This window comes from Balaenoptera borealis (genome assembly GCF_965194805.1).
Source record: "Balaenoptera borealis genome assembly, chromosome: 14".
Taxonomy (NCBI): domain Eukaryota; kingdom Metazoa; phylum Chordata; class Mammalia; order Artiodactyla; family Balaenopteridae; genus Balaenoptera; species Balaenoptera borealis.
In genome coordinates, this window is record NC_138875.1 from 64,290,724 (window position 1) to 64,309,648 (window position 18,925).

General features: G+C 58.2%; 2 protein-coding genes across 5 annotated transcripts in view; one reads left to right on the forward strand and one right to left on the reverse strand.

Moving 5' to 3' along the window:
- On the forward strand, positions 1-1,397 carry CLDN5 (claudin 5). Its single transcript, XM_082354022.1, has one exon. It carries the CDS (start codon positions 127-129, stop codon positions 781-783), a length of 657 nt encoding a protein of 218 aa, XP_082210148.1. The 5' UTR covers positions 1-126; the 3' UTR covers positions 784-1,397.
- Positions 997-18,925, reverse strand: part of CDC45 (cell division cycle 45) — a 27,244-nt gene continuing 9,315 nt past the window's right edge. Inside the window, exons 8-20 of one of the 4 annotated variants that reach the window (XM_082354014.1) lie at positions 18,626-18,687; positions 17,722-17,772; positions 16,591-16,710; positions 15,265-15,396; positions 14,979-15,077; positions 14,169-14,330; positions 9,086-9,224; positions 8,928-9,011; positions 8,343-8,461; positions 6,952-7,028; positions 5,341-5,406; positions 4,300-4,354; positions 997-4,021 (exon numbers count right to left, since the gene is read on the reverse strand). In XM_082354014.1, coding sequence (XP_082210140.1) covers positions 5,342-5,406; positions 6,952-7,028; positions 8,343-8,461; positions 8,928-9,011; positions 9,086-9,224; positions 14,169-14,330; positions 14,979-15,077; positions 15,265-15,396; positions 16,591-16,710; positions 17,722-17,772; positions 18,626-18,687 — 1,110 coding nt within the window. In that variant the 3' untranslated portion in view covers positions 997-4,021; positions 4,300-4,354; position 5,341. Of the gene's footprint in view, positions 4,022-4,299; positions 4,355-5,340; positions 5,407-6,951; positions 7,029-7,909; positions 8,073-8,342; positions 8,462-8,927; positions 9,012-9,085; positions 9,225-14,168; positions 14,331-14,978; positions 15,078-15,264; positions 15,397-16,590; positions 16,711-17,721; positions 17,773-18,625; positions 18,688-18,925 lie in introns of those variants that run through there. The other 3 variants (XM_082354013.1, XM_082354015.1, XM_082354016.1) reach the window with 3 other exon arrangements.

Below are 18,925 nucleotides of genomic sequence, written 5' to 3' on the forward strand. Positions count from 1 at the left end.
AAGCCCCCCTAGAGGCGCCCGCAGACCCGAGGCTGTGTTGTGGTGCCGACGGGCAGGGGGTCGGAGGGAGTGAGCTGTGCGCGCCCGGAGGCCTCGGGCCGTCGGGCGCCCGTCTTGTCTCCAGCCATGGGGTCGGCGGCGCTGGAGATTCTCGGCCTGGTGTTGTGCCTGGTGGGCTGGGTGGGCCTGATCCTGGCGTGCGGGCTGCCCATGTGGCAGGTGACCGCTTTCCTGGACCACAACATCGTGACGGCGCAGACCACCTGGAAGGGGCTGTGGATGTCGTGCGTGGTGCAGAGCACAGGGCACATGCAGTGCAAGGTGTACGACTCGGTGCTGGCGCTGAGCACAGAGGTGCAGGCGGCGCGGGCGCTCACCGTGGGCGCCGTGCTCCTGGCGCTTGTCGCGCTCTTCGTGACCCTGGCGGGCGCGCAGTGCACCACCTGCGTGGCCCCCGGCCCGGGTAAGGCGCGCGTGGCCCTCACGGGCGGCGCGCTCTACGCGCTCTGCGGGCTGCTGGCGCTCGTGCCGCTCTGCTGGTTCGCCAACATCGTGGTCCGGGAGTTCTACGACCCGACCGTGCCCATGTCGCAGAAGTACGAGCTGGGCGCCGCGCTTTACATCGGCTGGGCCGCCTCGGCGCTGCTCATGTGCGGCGGCGGCCTCGTGTGCTGCGGCGCCTGGGTCTGCGCCGGCCGCCCCGACTTCGGCTTCCCGGTCAAGTACTCGGCGCCGCGGCGGCCTACGGCCAGCGGCGACTACGACAAGAAGAACTATGTTTGAGTGCGCTTGCGCGGCAGGGCCGCGAGCGGGAGGACCGGCCAGGGAAGCCCCGCATGGACGGCGGCCTCCGCGGCGCACAGGCTCTGCGGAACTCCGGGTCCTGCGCACGGGCCGGACTCTGTCCGCAGCCCGTCCTCTCCGGCCGCCTAGCCGGCTCTGGGCTGCGCCCTGCCCCGCAAGGCGACGCGCACTTGGGAAGACTCGCTCTGTTTCTTTTTGTGTCCAGTGCTGGCTCCGACGTGGGTAGGGCGCGCGTTCTTTCAGCTGTGTGGGCACTGGACTGGAGATGCCGCTCCCTCTCTGACCGTCAGGGTCTTGGATGCCACCCACTCCCTAGTGGCTCCTGCTGATTCCAGAGGGGCAGACCGAGAGACCAAGGGCCCCAGCCTTGGCTGCCGGAGGGACGTTTATAGCTGGCCTTTACTCCATCAGCAGGCTGGCCTCCGGGTGGGGGCAAGAGACTTGGTCTGGACCTCCCTGTCTCACCCCTGCAGCTCTCCAGGCAAGGCTTAGGGGCACCGGATCCTGGGTGTGGGGCTGGGGCCCTGCCCTCCTTCGCAGCTTGGGGGGGTGGGGTAAGAGTCTGCTTAGTAAATGGTTTGGATACCCTCCCACCTGTGTCCTGTTCTTTGTCCAGTCACCGCCTGTGCTCTGCAGCCCCCATTCATCCACCTACCCACCAAATTCTCCCCAAAAAGCTCCTGTGGGGACCTTCCAGGGCTGGCCCCTGGGATCCTGAAGATCCCATGGCCATTTCTCAGGTCCCTCCTGCCATCTGGTCACCTTCCCGTTGGGTGGGAAACAGCCACAGCTCACTGCAACCCAGTAAGGTGAGATCTATAGTCAGAAGGGCCACCGCTGAGTCATGGGGCCTGGGGGTGGGGGTGGAGAGCAGGGGCTGTGATGCAGACCCCAGCAGAAGATGTAGGTTGACCCCAGCCAGTGTGTGTGGGTCTTGGGATGCAGGTAGGGCTAAGGGTGGGCTGCCAGGCTGCTGGCTTTGCCTAGAAGAGGCTGGTCCCCAGGCACCACCGGACGGGCGTTTTCCACCTGTCCTCCCAGGGTTCGGCCATCTCTGGGTCGCCTCACACGGCTAGACATCTATACAACACTGACTCCGTCCTTTCCACCAATAGTGCAGTGGGAACAGGGGCAAATCCAGGATGTGTGCTGGGCTCCAGCAGAGCTGGCTGCAGGTTGAGAAGCGCGTTGCCATGGGGAGGAGGCACCTGCAGCCGGCTGCCCAGATTCAGCTTCAGCCCCTCCATCCTAGCTCTCTGCACAGGGCCTGTGCCCATCTTGGTGGTCTGGCGGCCAGGCCAGACTTGGGCCAACCATCAGCACCTCTGTGTCAGCCCCTGCTGGGAGCACCGTGTGACCTTCCTCCTTTGGGTGGGATTCCTGGAGGGCAAAGCAGACCAGAGCTGTCACAGCCACCAAGAACTCACTGCTTCCAGGGCAGAAGAGAACAGTGGACAGGATCAGGGGTTGCTGGGAGGAGTTCCAAGCCCAGCCAGTGGGGAGGGCTTGGCAAATGCCCCCAAACTCCACCCTGAGGGCCATGTCCAGAAATGCCTGGGCCGGGTCCAATGGCAAGGAGTCTCCCAGGCCTGGCCAGGTTCCTCATTGTGGGGAGGGGCAGAACCCAAGGACATGGGCTCAGGGCAGCTACTGTGAACATGGCCCAGCATCCCAGAACTTCCAGGGAGGCTCAACTATCTGGGGGCCTTAACTCCCAACAGTGGGATGACTATAGAGGGATGGGCCCCATGGCACAGAGGTCCTTAGCCTTTACGGCAGCCCTGCCTGAGCCTGACCTAGAACGGCTCCCAAGCGAGCAAGTGTGTGATCCTGCAGCCTCGGCTCTTGGTGGAGTAGGAAGAGGTCCTTCCACTTCTGCTCTGGCCACAGGGTCCAGGCAGTGTCGGGTACAGGGTGTCTGGCCCAGGCGCAGGCCTAAGGCTGCCTCCTCCACAGCCCAGAGCTCTCTTGACTCCAGGACCCCAGGCGTCAGCTGGGATTCTGAATGGTAGCTGCCCAGCCCTCAGCTTCTGCAGATGGCCAGGGTGGGCAGCTTGAGGGCCCTGGCGGGGCAGGCTGCTGTCCCCGACCCATGATGGGTAAGGCAGGGGAAAACTCCACTGCCAGAGGTCAGGTGGGAGGAGCAATGCAGCTCCAATGCAGCTGGCCTCACTGCCCACTACCCCTCCCCAAGGCCCACCCTGAGACCTGGCCCCCCTAACCCGTGTCCTCAGTTCCTGAACACGATTTCTGGGCTTTTCCCACCAACATAAGTGCTGCCCAAACCACTCTGCCGCCTCTTGCCCGTGGCCCCAGGTGCCACACCCAGGTGGCCATGGCCCTCCAGCCTGCCTGCTCCCCTGGCACCCGAGCTCTGTGCAGTGGTCACAGATGGCCTCAGCCACTTGTGTGAATGGCTCTCTCCTCGCCAAAGGACAGAAATGGCATCCTCCTTGCCTCCAGATCCCCTCAACCCTGGCAGGTGTCCTGGGGACAACTGGGAGGGTGGGGCCAGCTGATCCCACGGCTTCCCTGACAGAGAACTCTTGCTGCTCCGAAGACTTTGGAGGTTGCTGAGGCCTGTCCAGCTTGGACCTTCTGTGATAGGACGTGGGCGAAGGTGACCCCGAGGCCCCTCAGCAAGCCCCTCCCTTCCTGAATTGGGGCCCCGCCCTTGCTATCCATGCCTGACTCGCCTGGTGGTGCCTGCCATGTGCCCAGAAGGTGGGGGGCACCTGGACAGGCAGGTGCTGGGGGTAAGATGATGGCCGTGGAGGGTGGGCCTGGGAGGGGTGCACGGTGAAGAGGGTGGACTTGAGATGCTGCCAAGGCCAGTGGACAGGAGGAAGTGGTGGGAGGGCGAACCGAGCCAAGGCCTGGCTGGCATCAAAGTGGTCAGTGGAGGTGCTGAGGGGCCTGGCCTCTGCCCACTGCTGTCCAGGGAGCCTGGAAGCTGCCCCCCATGCTAATTTCCTGCTGGGCATCGGGGTGCCCAGGGCACAGGATCAAGGTCCCTCTGGACACACAAGGCTCAGAGAACAACCAAGCACTGGCCCTGTGACCAGAGCCAAGATTGGGGCACCAAACCTAAAATAATCATTTTATTCCATTAAAAACACTGTCCCTGCATCTAAAACTATGTCCATAACTTACAATCTAAATAAAAGCCAGTTAACATAAATAAGGAGAAGGAGGTCACTTCTGAGGAAATCAAACTCTGGAAAAGAGAAAAGAAAAAATAAATTTCAAACAATTCTGATGGTTCCCCAAATCAAACAAACTGCCCAGGCCTTCCCACTGCCGTGCTGAGCGGCTGCTTCTGAGCAGCCCCACCACTGACAGGGGTGGGGGGTAGCACCCGCCGTCCTGTCTGCTTGAGTACCTTAGGCCACACGGCTCCTGGCACCTCCTCCCCTTACAGACCCTGCCTGGCGGCTTGTCCAGCCTTGGCACTGCCCCCAGCACGCTGCCCCTCACCCTCCCAGGCTGGCCCACCTGGTGCCGTCTTGGTGACAGCTCACACATGGCACTGGGATCATCACCAAGCAGGCTGCAGGGAGGGGTCTGCCTCAGATGCTAGCTCCACTGCCCGAGACCCCCATTTGTAACCTTTGATTTAACCCTCCCCCCACACAAAGGCCCTTGCTGAGGCCAAGCCCTTGAGGCTCAAGGGGTGTCAGCCCCAGTTCAGATGAGGACACAGGGGCAGCCCGGTGAGGCTCCCCACAGACGTCACATAAGACCCAATCTGCCCCCAGAGCCCTGTGCCCCCCGAGAGAGGGGCTGGGGGAGGTCCCTGAGGTCCCTAGGCCATTCTCAACAGAGCGCACCAGGGCTCCCACACTCCCAGCTCACCAGGGACGGGGGGCGGGGGAAGGACCCTGGGCCGGCAGGAGGGACCCTCCATACCGGAGCCTGGACGGGGCCCATGTGCCACAGCCGCAACTCCAGCCGGGGCTCAGGGAGATGCCGGGCAGGGCGTCCGCTGTGGGGGGCCTGGGCTGAGAAGGGGTCACTAGACAGAGCAGGTCCCCAGCCCATTTCCCGAGGGTCCTTGAGAAAGAGGTGGTGTGTGAGGCACAGGGGACAGCGCTGGCGGGACCGTTGCGCTGCACTGTCACAGTGACAGCCGCACGCGTCCAGGCTCACACAGGGCCCACGGTTTGTAATTCCCCACCGAGCGGCTGCTACCAGCTTGGCCTTCTCAGAAGTCCAGCGCATGAGAGCCCAGATAGACAGACACCCCGTGGGCTCCAGCCCAGGGCCTGATGCTGGGGCGAGGGCAGCCCCCGTGCCCGGCCACACCCGGCGCCTTGTGATCAGAGGAGGATAAATGCAGCTCCTTCTGAAGGGATCCCAGGAGCTTAATGAAATTAGATCCCTCAACGTGCCCCATTGTGGTCCTGCCACCAGCCTGGGGACAGGCGTCCCTGGGAACAGGCGCTGGACCCCATATCCGGCCTCAAACCCAGGTAGAAGCCGGGCTTTGTGGCAGGGCCACGGGAACCCGCCAGCACCCCCTCCCCCACGACTCACCCTAGGACAGGAGGGACACGAGCGCGTCCAGGAACTTGCTGCGGTCCTCGGCTTTCAGCTCAATCACTGAAGTAATGAAAGGAAAACATCACTGGGACGGGAGGAGCAGGGACAGAGCTGGGGGAGGCCACCAAGTACCAAGTTGACTCCCGCTGCCCGGCGCCCCAGTGGCGACAACCCCCTACCACATTCCAAGGCGCACTTGGCTCCCTGGTGGCCTGGGGTGCTCTGGACCATGAGACCTATTTAACCGGACTCCCTAGCTGCCCTGTCGGTGCAGCTGCGGCTGTGGTCTGTGGGCAGGACCCTCGGGGCAGCCAGGGGACCAGCGGTGACACTCTGAACACCACAGCCCTGGCAGAGGGGTCTCCCTCCCACCCAAGCGGTCAGGCAGGAGGTGGCCTTCCATCCTGTTCTGGCCAGTCTCTCAGCTTTGGTGTCCCTTCCGTAGAAGGGGACATGGTGCAAATTGACCCATCTCTGGGGGCCATCAGCCTCAGACCAGCACGGGGCCTCATCAGACAGGACAAAACCAGCCAGCCTGGCCCTGCAAGCTGCGGGTACCTCAGGCCTCGACTTCCTCCACACCCGCTGCAAGCCGCCCACCCCTGGGGGAAGCCCAGCAGCTCCCGGCCCTCCAGTCCTCCCTGTGTGGGAAGCCAGGGCGTCCTGCAGGCTGGCCAGCACCGCCTGTCTGCAATCTCAGGCACGAAACAGGAAGTGGGGGGCTGCTGCTGGAGGGGACCCCCCACCACGGAGCCACAGCCTGAGTGGGCCCGGCAGGAAGACGCCAGCTCTAGACTCCAGAGGCAATGGGGTGAAGGCGGGTCTCGGACTCAGAGACTGGTCCTCGTTAAGGCATCAGTGGTGATGTGAGAGGTCCTTTCTGAGAGGTGGGTGCTATGGGCTGAAGGTGCCCACCTTGCTATGGTGACAGCCTAACCCCGGCACCTCAGGACGTGACTGTACCTGGCAGGAGCCTTTTACAGAGGTGATCAGGTCACATGAGGTCACTAGGGTGCAACCTGATCCGGTCTGACTGGTGCCCTTATAGGAAGAGATCAGGACACAGACATACAGAGGGACGACCACGTGGAGACACAGGGAGACGACGGCATCTACATGCCCAGGGGAGAGGCCTTGGGAGGAACCAGCCCTGCTGACACCTGACCTTCCAGCCCCCAGAACAGTGAGAAATGCATTTCTATTATTTCAACCCCCCACTCTGTGGTGCTTTATTACAGCAGCCCGGGCTCACTAACACAGGGGTAAAGTGCCGCACATCTGAAGAACAGAAAGCAAATATGGCCAAACATGCCATGTTCCACACTGACATCCGGGGAAGCTGCGGGGGCGCTGGTGGCCTACAGGTGTGGCCCCCCAAAGCCACCATGCGGCAGCGTCAGGGCATAGTGGTGGCCAGACCCCCAAGCTCCTTGGTGAAGTCATCTCAGGGGCTGGATCGTAAGGCCAGAGCCAGGTATGCCTGTCAGGGCCCAGACGGGGTGCAGGGCCCGAGGCCAGAGGACTGCTGGCAGGGCACCCCCGGCACTTTCCTGGTTCCAAGGCCAGCACTGAACTTGAAAGGGCCCCAGTGCGGCGGACTCTTACCTGAGAGATCGAAATGGTTGTGCAGTGTCCGGGAGTTGGTGCCCTCCGCCGCCTTCTCAAACGCCCGGCCAAAAAAGCTGGGGACACACAGAGGTGCATTGGGGGCTGTCCCTGCAGTGGACCCTCCCCACCAGGGACACACCAGACTCCTCAATGGCCACAGCCCCAAGGCCTCAGCCCACTCTCTGGACGGCCACTGCCTCTCACCACTGCTCCCCCGTCAGCCCTTCTCAGCCCTCAGGTGGACGTGTCCCCTGGCGACCCCCCAGGCACCGTGCTGGCGGCTGGGGCAGGTGAGAGGCAGAGGCTCCGTGGAGCCGTGTGGGGATGGGGTCCTAGACACACACAGCAGGTGGGACCAGGGATGGGGAGGGGCCCGCAGGGCGGTGGGGGAGCTGGAGCCCCTCGGGGAGCAGCCTGGATGGAGCTGCATCGAGGGAGGTTTGGTGGAGACAGCGGGAGCGTGGGGAAGGGGCTCCAGTGCCTGTTGCGGAGAGCAGAGGGCGGAAGGCGGGCAGAGGGGGGCGAGTGCTCCCAGCCTCCACAGCCACCCTCACAGGAGACTGTGCGCATCCACCGAGCTCACTGCCAACCGGCCCAGCCATGTACAGACCGGCGGCCCGAGTGAGGACACAGGTGGCCGCGGTGCTGCCTTGGCAACGCTGGCCAGCTCCCACCCATGTGACTTTGGATCTGAGACCCTCGAGGGAGCTTTGGAAGGCAGCCCGGCAGCAGGGAAGCACTCGTCTCAGAGGCCATTGTCTCCCCACTCATGGCTCAATGGCCTTTGCAGATGCAGAAGGAGGTCAAAGCTCACAGTGGCAGAGCTGGGACCGATCCAGACTCAGGGTAAGACCCAGACCCAATCCAGATTTTCAGTGCAAACTGTTTGCTCCTCAGAGGAGGGTTCAGGCCCAGGGAGGGCTGAGGGTCCCGCTGCAGCCGCAGGGCCACGCACCTCGCTGCCCATCCTGGGTGCGTCTGACCCCGGGCGGTCCTCCTCAGGGAGCTGGATGCCCTTGCCTGGAAGCTGGACGTCTACACCACACCTGCACCCCCCACCCCATGCTGGGGTGGGAGCTCCCAAGAGGCCTCAGGTCACTCACAGGAACCCGGGTTACCTGGAGCCCAGAGACGTGCCCTCACTGGTGAACCCCGTGCACTGGTGTCTGTCCTGGGCTTTCAGCATGAGGCCCCAACTGCCCTGCCACCCTCAGGCTCGCCTGCCTGCTGCACCTCCCTGCACCCCAACCCCGCTCAGTGCATGCTTGATGCTGCCCCACCCTGCAGCCCACACATGTAAGCCCCACCACCCTGCTTCATGGTGGAAAAGGCCATCCCTGGCCTGGCATTGAGGCCGACCCCCCATAGCCCTGGGCCCCAGGACTCACTTCTTTCTGTCCGAGCTGTCGGTCTCCGGGGGGATGCCCACCATGGTTACGGTGCCCTGCTCCGGGCTCAAGGGAGCGGCCATCACCAAGGGCAGTAGCTTGCAGCGCCGGTTCTTCGTCTGCAGAGGGAAGTGCACCTCGGTCACAGTGCCCAGGAGCCCCAGTGCCTTGCTCCCCAAAAGCCTCCAGGGACTCCCTCTCCCCAGAGACACTCAAGTCCCCACACAGCTTGCCCCCAGCCTCCTGTGCCCCTGGCTGTTCCCTCCCTCACCTCCTTTAGGTCCTAACACAGTTGTCACCTCCTCCAGGAGGCCCTCCCCAGCCCACGCCCCCGCCCCAACCCGCCTCCGCTGAACATGAGCCCCAGCCCTGCGTGCTCTGTGAGGCCCCCCCACCGCCACTTGTCCAAGTGACCTGGGTGGTGAGTGATGGCACGAGGGCTCGGCGGAGGAACACAGCTCAGGAAAAGGGAGGCACCTGCCAGTCCCTGGCAGGTGAGCAGCCCCCGCACCCCAAGGCCAGTGTCTGGCACCAGCCACTCCCCCCCGCCCCCCCCGCCCCCGGCTGCTGTGTTCCCACCCTCACCGAGCACACGAAGGACTTGAGCAGGTGCTTGCTGAGCAGGCTCAGGGCGGCTGGCCTGGAGAACAGCACAACGTCTGGGGTGCCCTGCAGGGAGTGGGGGTAGGTGGTCAGGGGGCAGCCAGCGGGCGGGGCTGGGGACGTGTCTGTGGGGAGCTGACCTCCATGAGGGAGCAGTAGAGGAAGGGCCCCTGGGAAATGATGAGGTTGGTGCAGAGGCAGCTGGCGATGGTCTGCTGTGTGGCACGCAGCTGCTGCTTGGCGAGCTCCAGGCCGCGGTACAGCTTGTCCAGGTTCCCCCTGAAACATGGCAGGCGCACGGCTCTAGCACTGGCTGCAGACCGGACACCTGGTTTCTGGGTCAGAGGGGCTGTGGAGCCGACAGTTCACTTCCCTCCCTCCCCAGCTCCCTTTCCGGTGAGAGGAAGGAATAAAAAGTGTCTAAGCCCACAGCGATGGACAGGAGAGGTGTGGGGGGGTGGGTTCCTGCTGGCATCAGAAGACCAGAGACTGGAAGCCAGCAGAGGTGCCTCCTGGAAGGTGCTGCAGGGCTCTGACCGGAGAGGCTTGGGGGGCACTAGGGATCCTGCCACCTGACAGATGGATTTTTACCCTTCCCCCACACAAAGGAGGGTTCCGTTCTGAACACATTAAAATGAGCCCTCTGTGGAGAGGTCAGGTCTTCAAGCAAAGCCTCTGCACCCAGCAGGTAAGGGTCCCAAAGTGTCACATGGACTTCCCACCCATCAAGATGAAGTGATGTCTTCTGGCCAGCAGGCTTGCCAGGCTTCCACAGCCTTCCCCATCCCCCCAACCCCTTGAATGTGGAGGACCACCAGACATTTGAGAAATGCCTGTGGCCTGAAAAAACAGCTCTAGTGGAAACATAATTTGGAGACCAAAAGAAAGCTTAAAATGAAGTCTAATTAGTATCTTAAGAGAGATTTGGGCAATACATTCGTAAACCAAGAACAAGATGCTATGAAAAATGAACAATCAGAAACCAGAATTTGTGGAAAGTAAAATGGTTGCAACAAATAAAAAATTCACTCAAAGTCAAGAAAACCTTCCTTACCACAGATAAGACAAACACATGGAAAATATAAGGCAAAAATCGGAGACAGAGAATCATTCCAGGAAGTCTAGAAAGATTAAGAAACAGACATATGTGTGGGGGGAATAGTAAAGGCAGAGTACGAAAGCATTTCCTCAGACTAAAAGGGCTCACCCAAAACCTCAGTCTAATGCATGAAACAAGATCCACCCCACACACCACTAGACATTCTGGAACACTGAGAATCAAAAAAGATCCTGAAAGCTTCTGGTGGGGGTGAGGGTGCATTTACAGAGAAGCAAGAACCAAAATGGCTCAGACTTCTCATCAACACCACTGGCTGCTGGGAGACAGGGAGCAACCCTGAATTCTGCACGAGCTAAACCAGCAATCAGATGAGGGCAGAAGATACTGTCAGATGTGCAAGAGCTCAGAATGTTTACCTCACATGTGCCCTTTCTTTAAAAGTTGCTTAAGAATTATGTTCTAGCAAAACGGGGGAGTGAAAAAAACAGATGAGGATCCCAAGATGTGCTGGGTCCACCCCAGCGACACAGTCTGGGCGGGTGGCAGGCCTAGGGAGCTGGAGCCGAGAACAGAGCCCCAGGCTCTCCTGGACAGAAGGGGCTCAGGGAATGAGAGCTGGGAAAACCGGATATGATAAAGGAGGCAATGAAGAGCTCCAGGGAAAACAAAGAGCTGAGCCAGAAAGGAACGGGATCACCGCACATTAGTGACTCTGGAATATTTTATTAGAGCAACCAAGTAACACTATTTATTGATCTTCATCTTTGAGAATCAACCTACAGCCAAAGATGAGACGACTCACATTCTGTCCTCTACCCCACTATTGTTAACCTTGAACATGTGAAAGTATTTTCACATCCTGGGAGGTATGGGGGAGGAGAAAATGAAGGATGCCAACACCCTTTTCTTACCAACTAGGGAGACAAGAGATGCTGGTGAAAGAACAAGACCGAAGTATGTTAAGGTTACAAAGGAGCTAAAAATAGTGGCACAACTGTACCAACAGGAGGGGAAGGCGCACAGAAATGGGATGAATGCTCTTTTGTCACAGCAGGAAGTCAGCAGACAATGGCTAAGACTGGCCCATCAATTCTGAGAGGAGGCGGAAACAGTCGGCAGTATAGTTTTTTGATTTCCCCATATTTCTAGATAAAAACAGAGCAACTACATTACAAAACCAAAGACCTAGGACCCACATTTACAACACAAAAGAATGAGGAACACCACAGACCCCAAAATATAGGCAGGTGGGAAGAAACCCCCAACTGGCCACCAGACGTGTGGGAGGGAGCAGAGAAGCAGAGACCTAAGAAAGGTGAAACTCCAGGCAACTGGGGACAGTGGCCAAAACTTAAGAGTTTTGCGCCACACAAGAGCAGGTGAGTGTGAGGGCCATGGCAAACACCAGGGGGCTGAAGTAGGCTAGCTCCCCGTACCAGCCAGAACTCCTTTCCACTCTGGGCCCCTTGCTGAGGAGAGACGGCTACGAGTGGAACTGAAACTGGGCAAGAGAAGGACAATTCAGAAAAGAAAGGCAGAGGCACTGATCAAACACACTGGGATTGTCATGGAGGTTCTAGCCAGGCAATTGGTAAGAAAATGAAATAAAAGGCAGTTAGATTGGGAAAGAAGAAGTAAAACCATCTTTATCTGCAGGTGACGTGATCCTGTATATAGAAAATCCTGAAGAATCCACTAAAAAACTGTCAGAACTAATAAACAAGTTCTGCAAGGCTGCAGGACAAGATCAGTATACAAAAATTGATTGTAGTTCTATGCAGTAGCAATGAGCAAACCAAAAATGAAATTAGTAAGTTGATTTACAATAGCATCAAAAAGAATAAAATATTTAGAAATAAATCTAATAAAAAGTATACAGTTTTTCTCTGAACTATAAAACACTGTTGAAAGAAATTAAAGAGGATCTAAGTCTATGGAAAAACATCCATGTTCATGGATTAGAAGACTTAATATTGTTAAGATGGCAACACTCCCCAAATTGACCTATATATTCAATTCAATCTGACTTCTTTGCAGAAATTAATAAGCTAATCCTAAAATTCACATGGAAATTCAAGGAACACAGCATAGCCGAAACCTGCTACAAAACTACAGTAATCAAAGCAGTGTGGTACTGGCATAAGGTTAGACACATGGATGAGTGGGAGAGAACTGAGAATCCAGAAATAAATTCCCACATGTATGGTCAACTGATTTTCAACATGGGTGCCAAATTAATTCAATGGTAAAAGTCTTTTCAACAAATGGTGCTAGAACAGTCAGATGCCCATATGCAAAATAATTAAGCTGATCCCTTCCTCACATCAGATACAAAAATTAACCTCAAGTGAATCATACACCTAATATAAAGGCTAAAACTATAAAACTCTTACAGAAAACAGAGGTGTAAATCTTTGCGACCTTGGATTAGACAATGGTTTCTTAGCTATGACACCAACAACAAAAGAAACAAAAGAAAAAATAGATAACCCAACCATCATCAAAATTAAAAATGTTTGTGCTTCAAAGAACAACATCAAGAAAGTAAAAAGACAACCCACAGGATGGGAGAAAATATTAGCAAATCATGTATCTGTTGAGAGACATATTTAGAATATACAAAACAGTTCCTACAACTCAATCATTAAAAGACAACCCAATTTAAAAAGAGACAAAGGACATACATTTCTCCAAACAGGATACGCAAATGACCAATAAGCACATGAAAAACTGCTCAACATCATTAACCATTAGGGAAATGCAAATCAAGGCCACAGTGAGACCACGTCATACCCCTAGGATGGCTGCGATCAAAAAGTCAGACAGTGACAAGTGTTGGTGAGGATACGGAGAAATTCAAACTCTCATACACTGCAGGTGGGGATGTACAATGGTGAAGTCGTGTTTTGGAAAACAGTCCAGCAGTTATACAAAAGGTGACACACAGAATCACCACATGAGCCGGCAGTTCCACTCGCAGGTATATACCCAAGAGAGAGGAAACCATGTCCACACAAAAACTCACAATTGTGTGTTCACAACATCATTTTTCATCATCATTAAAAGGTGGAACTACCCAAATGTCCATCAACTGATGATGGATAAATAAAATGTGGTCTATCCCTGTGATAGAATATTATTTGCAATAAAAAGAAAGGAAATTCTGACACATGCTACAACACGGATAAAACTTGAGGACATTATTCTAAGCAGAAGAAGCCAAGCCATAAAGGATCACTTAATGTCTGAGTCCATGGATATGAAATGTCCAGAATAGCAAATCTATGGATACAGAAAGTAGGTTACTGGTTGCCAGGAGCTGGGGGAGATGGGAGATTTGGGAGGCGATGGCTGAGGGGAGCAGAGTTTCTTTTTGGAGCAATAAAAATGTCGTAAAATTAGATAGTGGTGATGTTTGCACAACCTTGTGAATATACTAAAAGCCATTAAATTGTACACTTGCAATGGGTGAGCCATACAATATGTGAGTTATAGCTCAGCAAAGCTGTTTAAAAAAGTGTGCTTGGGAATGGACCAGGAAACCCCAGAAAGCAGGCCTCTCCATTTCTAACACTCTGAAGATGGAAAAGCTGTGTGAACCATACCTCCCCCGAAAAAGTCAGGAAGACTAAACTCACAAAAAAATGAGCAACGATCAAATCCTCTCAGTTATTGTCAGGAAAAAGAACCAGGAGGATAGTCTCCCTCTCGACAATGAAGGTTAACTAGAAAGACACGCCCCCAAAAGACCAGAACTGTAATATTCTATTTCAAAACAAGCTGAAAGACATTAAAAAATAGTACATCTCAGGAAGTGAGATAAGAAAAAATTAGAAGTAAAAGAAAAATAATTGAGAAATGAAAACTAAACTAGAAGAAACACCGGAATGAATAAACAATAATGCCTGAAGGGGTATGGGAGGTGAGAAAGAAGAAAAATTTTTAAATCAAAAAGAAAGAAGAAAAGGATTCCAGAGAACATGACACACACTGAAGATGGGCACGTGTCTCGTGCGCCCCCAGCTCAGGTGGACTGTGATCTGGATTCCTGCAAAGACGCAGTCACCCCCGTGCCCGGGGGCCCTGTGACCTGCCTCCCTGGCAGTGTGGGGCTGAGGGCCGAGTGGCCGGCGGGGATGGGGGCCCACAGCCAGGCCCACTACCTGGAGAGACTGTCCAGAGCCTGGATGAAGTTATCCGTCCCAGAGCCGTCTTTCTCGGGGCTCTCCATTAGCGACATGGTGGCGAAGACCACATCACTGGCCAGGAACTTATGCTTGAAGCCAAAATGGATGCTGAAAGTCTGGACGCGCATGTCCTTCATGCTGCAACGGGAGGAAGCGACACGGCTGTTGTTCTGCGTGTGGCCGGAGTGTCCTCGAGTTGGGGTGAGCTCTCACGCAGGCCAGGCCAGCACTAATGCTCCCTCCCCAGCCCCCACTGATGCTTGCAGCTAGCCATTCCAGTCAGAGAATGGACGGAGTCAGGAGGCCGACACACCAGCCTTCAACTGGGGTGCTGAGCACCCGGTACAAAGCTGTCAGCCAGTCAGGGCAAGCCAGGAGCTAGCTGTGTGTGTGTGGGGTGGGGGGGGCGGGTACGGGGATGCGGGTGTGGTCCTCTCCTGCCTGCGCCCCAGGGCGCCAGGAGCAGCCAGGCCCGTGTCCCTCCAGCAGCGCCAGAAGACCCGGTTGGGCAGAGCTCGCCTGAACCTGGCCCCAGTGGGCCCTTCCAGGGTCCAGTGACAGATAGTCCAGGTTGACCTCAAAGGTCTGCACCTCGGCCCCGGGATGTAAGGATTCTAAACTTTTCAGGCACCTTAAGTCCTAATTTTAACCCAAAGAGAAATCAAAACTTCAGGGAAGGCTAGTCAGGTCACAATCATCTACGCGTTCTTGTTTTCTGCATTATTTTTAGAATGTGATTAAAGCTGAAACCTTGACAAAGCTTAATCCAGAGAAACATGTGTTTACCCAAATTTATTCGCAGACTCTTCAATCATCTCCCGCAAATTCTCCTTCAAGGAGCCGTCCATGGACTGAAACTTCTGCTTCACCTGTTTCAGGGGGAGACTGGGAAGGAGGAGCACTGGTCACAGGAGGCGTGATGCCATGGCTGATGCCCCGGCCTGGCCTTCAGACCAGCATAAGATTAAGCATAAGATTCTGGGATCGAGTGAGGAATGTGGGATAGAGCAGGAGTGGGAGCTTTCCCCCAGGGGAGGGGGGCCGTGGGGGGCGGGCCTCGGTGCTCACTCACCCCACATCCGCGAGGAACTCCTGCAGCCGCTTCTGCCCGTGAAGGGACCAGAGCTTGAATCTGGCCGCGGTGTAGCACGTGTTACACAGGCTGTCGTGGAGGGACCAGTGCTGATAGAGAGCCAGGCGGAGGCTGGGCCTGCGGTCAAGGAGCTGTGGCTGCATAGTGACCCGGGCCCCTGCCCTGGGACCACCACCTGCATAACCAGTCAGCCCCCCGGGGGCCTGGAGCTCTTGGACCTTAGCTTAACATGACCCAGAGAGAGCTTGGGAGATGTGGACGCACAGCGTTTTCTGGGGGCTCCTGTGGCCACACAGGACTTGGGAGGCCCCACTGGGTGTTGCCAGTTCAGGCTGGCCTCCCACCCACTCCCCGCGGGCTCCACCTGGCTGGGCCTGTGCTGGGATCTCCTCGACAAAGCCTTATCCTCGTCCCACTCCTTGACAGGCTCTTCCTCACTCCTGGGGCCACAAGTGTGGCTGTGAGGATGGTCCTCGCCCACGTTGAGGGTCTCTGGGCACACGGCAGCCTCTGTCCTCTGTGATGCCCCTCCTGATGGTTGGGCCCTGGGGCCACTGTCCTCCCTGCCCGCACCCCGGTCCCTGGATGTCACATGTCAGGACCCGGCTCCTGGTGGTCGCCCCCTCCTGGAGCTTGGCTGCCCCACACCCGGCACCTCTTCCTAGACTTGTCGTGGGCACCCCCACCTGACCCGTCCAAGCCATGTTCACTGGTCCCCAGCCGTCCCGGGGCAAGCACAGGCCGGCCCCACCCCTGCCATCGCTCTACCTGCCACCAAAGCAGCGAGACCCCTGCCACGGCTGCCACAGCCTATTCCCCACATTCAGCAGCCCCGGGACATTCAAGCACGAAGAACCAGCTCCTCGACCTGTACCCATCCATCACTCCAGCCCCACCCTGGAGCTCACCTCAAGGCTTCTGCAAGGCCATGGGATTGCCCAGGCAGCCCTCCCTCCCCTGAGGGTGGCCTCCTCTGGCATGGCCTCACCAAGCCTGTCCTGAGCCCTGCGGCCTGATGGCCTGGGTCGCCCCCTCGAGGTGCCACATCCTCCTCGTGAAGTGTCACTCTCTAACTGCACCTGCTTGCTGCTTCCCCGCCCACTCGGCAGGAGTCTGCGAACCCTCTCAACTGCCTAAACCGCCGTGGCCCCGCACCCATGCACCTTAATATACGTGATGTTCCTGAACGTGGCAAAGCCATGGACGAGCCAGGCAGGGCCCACGTCCAGGACTCCTGCTGCACCCACCGGGCCCTCTGCCCAGAGCCTCTCGTCCCGGGGACGCAGGGCTGAGCCGTGAGGATACTCGTACTCGAAGGAGATGCGCATGCAGTCGACAGAGAGCGCGTGTTCCTCGTCCTCATGCCGGTGGTTGTGCCGGGACACGTGCCGCTGCAGGATGCCCACATCAGTCACGTACTTCATCCTGGAAGACAGCACGAAGCCTGGGGCTCCCTCTGCCCCTCCTGTCCAGGGCCCAGGACCCCTGCTGCCTCTGCAGGCAAACGAGGACTGGGCTCTGGCCTCGTCCGCCACCCCCGTGCACTCTCTCCTGGGCAGCAGCTGTCTCGCGTCATTTATTTGAGGCCCCCTGGGGTGGGCACAGAGGGTGCCATGGCCCATCCACCAGCCACGGTCAGTGGACAGACCCCATAGTGACAAGACGCCCAGCACAGGAAGTGTTGATGAGGAGAGAGGGAGAAGGCAGACCCCATCCAGGTCCACTTGAGGGGCCACCCAGGCCAGCATGGTGCCCAGCGTTGTGCACCTGACGCCATCGGCAACACAGGAGGGGAGCAGGCTGGGCCCAGGTCGTGAGACTCGGGACCCTCCAGTGGGCAGGGTGGGAGGGGCAGCTACCGGGGCACAGAGGCCTCTGCAACCAGTGCAGGCGGAGGCTGTGCCAGGAGGCAGGCACGGGGCCCTTGGACGGGGTTACAGTTCCCACCTGATGGCACCAGAGCAGCAGGAATGAGAGGGGCACCGGCCCCCCTGCCCCTCCCAGGTGTCTACATCCTGGAGTCGGACAGAGAGGAACAGCAAAGCCCACCCACCAAGGGCAAAAAGGGTTCGGCTCCTGTCCTCCTTGCAGGCCTGTCCAGCCTTCCCCCAACCTTTGAGATCATGCCTGCCCGCCCTGGCAGGCCTCGGGGCCCTGGCCCCTCCTCCCAGCCCTGTGTCCACCGGGCACAGGGGTCAACAGACAACATGAGGGCCGGGAGACCGGGCCCCTCCGCTCACTTCAGGCTCCACCTGCTGGGCCCCTGAGGTGGATGAAGCATCCACACAAGGCCACACATGACTGCGCCAGAGGTCCAGTCCTGACAAGGACCCAGGCCCAAGGCAGCCCCTCCTCAAAGGGCACCGCAGGGACGCTGCCCCCAGCCCAAACCCGGCTGCGGCCGACCTCAGACAGCCCGGGGGAGTGCATCCTTACTGGGTGATCTTGTCTTGCACCCACTGGTCCGTTAGTCCAACGATGGCCCACCTAGAAGGAGAGGAATGGAGCTGTGAATGGGTGGGTGGCACTCACAGGTATGTCCTGCCAGCGTGGCCTGACCCAGACACTCCGCTGGACCAGCGGTCCCGCCCTGCGGGTGGAGAGGTTCCAAGGCTCCCATTGTGGTGTCACCGCTGTGGGGCTCTCAGTTCTCAGAAGGGATCCCCTATGACAAGAGCGGCAGGCCCCACACCGCCTGTGTCCCGGCTCGCCCGGCCGCACACCACCCTCGCCGGCTCAGGGCGACAGGGCACCTCTGGGCCTTGATGTGGCCAGTGCCTGGCCCTGCCCCGGCCGTCCTGAGGCTCTGACTCAGCGCAGATCGTCACCTCGCAGAGGAGAAAACCAGGACCCAGAGCAGAACGCTGAGAGTGAAGCAGGCCAGACCCACACACTCCTCGCTAGACTCTGAGCCTTTAGTCCCCAAATCAACCCGCGTTCAGGAGCGCAGTGGGCCAAGCACCCCCGCCGGAAGCCCCAGCAGCAGGCTCAGAGGCAGGCCAGCGGCTACTCCTGTACCGGAACTACACCCCCCTGCCAGGGTTGCAAAGATGCTTGGCGACAGCAGCCTTGTTCAAACCTCACGCTCAAACTGATTTGGGCAGCAAGGCTGGGCAGTCAGCTGGGAAGGGTGGAGAGGCCCAGTCCCCTCCCTCAGACCCTCGGCGCCCCATGACACTCCCCAGTCCCCCCAGGAGTCTGTGTGCAGCCGGGGGCCCCAGTCAGGAAGACGACCAGGGCCTGCACGTGTGCAGAAAGGGGCCGCACCCGGCACTCCCCTGGCAGTGGGGACCCGCCCTGGCTGTGAGGATGCAGCTGCTCATAGGACGGCCTTACGCACCACAGCATGTCGCTCAGGTCCTTGGACATCATCCACGCCAGGTCAAACATCACCATGGCTGACTGCAAGAGAGACAGGCTTAAGGCCGGGCAGCCGTGCTCACGGCAGGGCCAGGCCCGTGCTGTCCGGGGCCCTGGGACCACGCGAGAAGGGTCTTTCCCACAGGGCTGCCTGTGGACGAAGCATCCAGCTCCTGTGAGCAGACGGGCTGGGTTCTGGTAGGAGATGGGAGGATCAGGGTCTGACCAGAAGACTCTAAATCCCGTTTGCCCTGAGACGCTGGGCTTCCTTCAACAGCGC

What these genes read in the sequence shown, in the direction of transcription:
- CLDN5 (XM_082354022.1), top strand. Translation starts at nt 127, where the DNA reads ATGGGGTCGGCGGCGCTGGAGATTCTCGGCCTGGTGTTGTGCCTGGTG.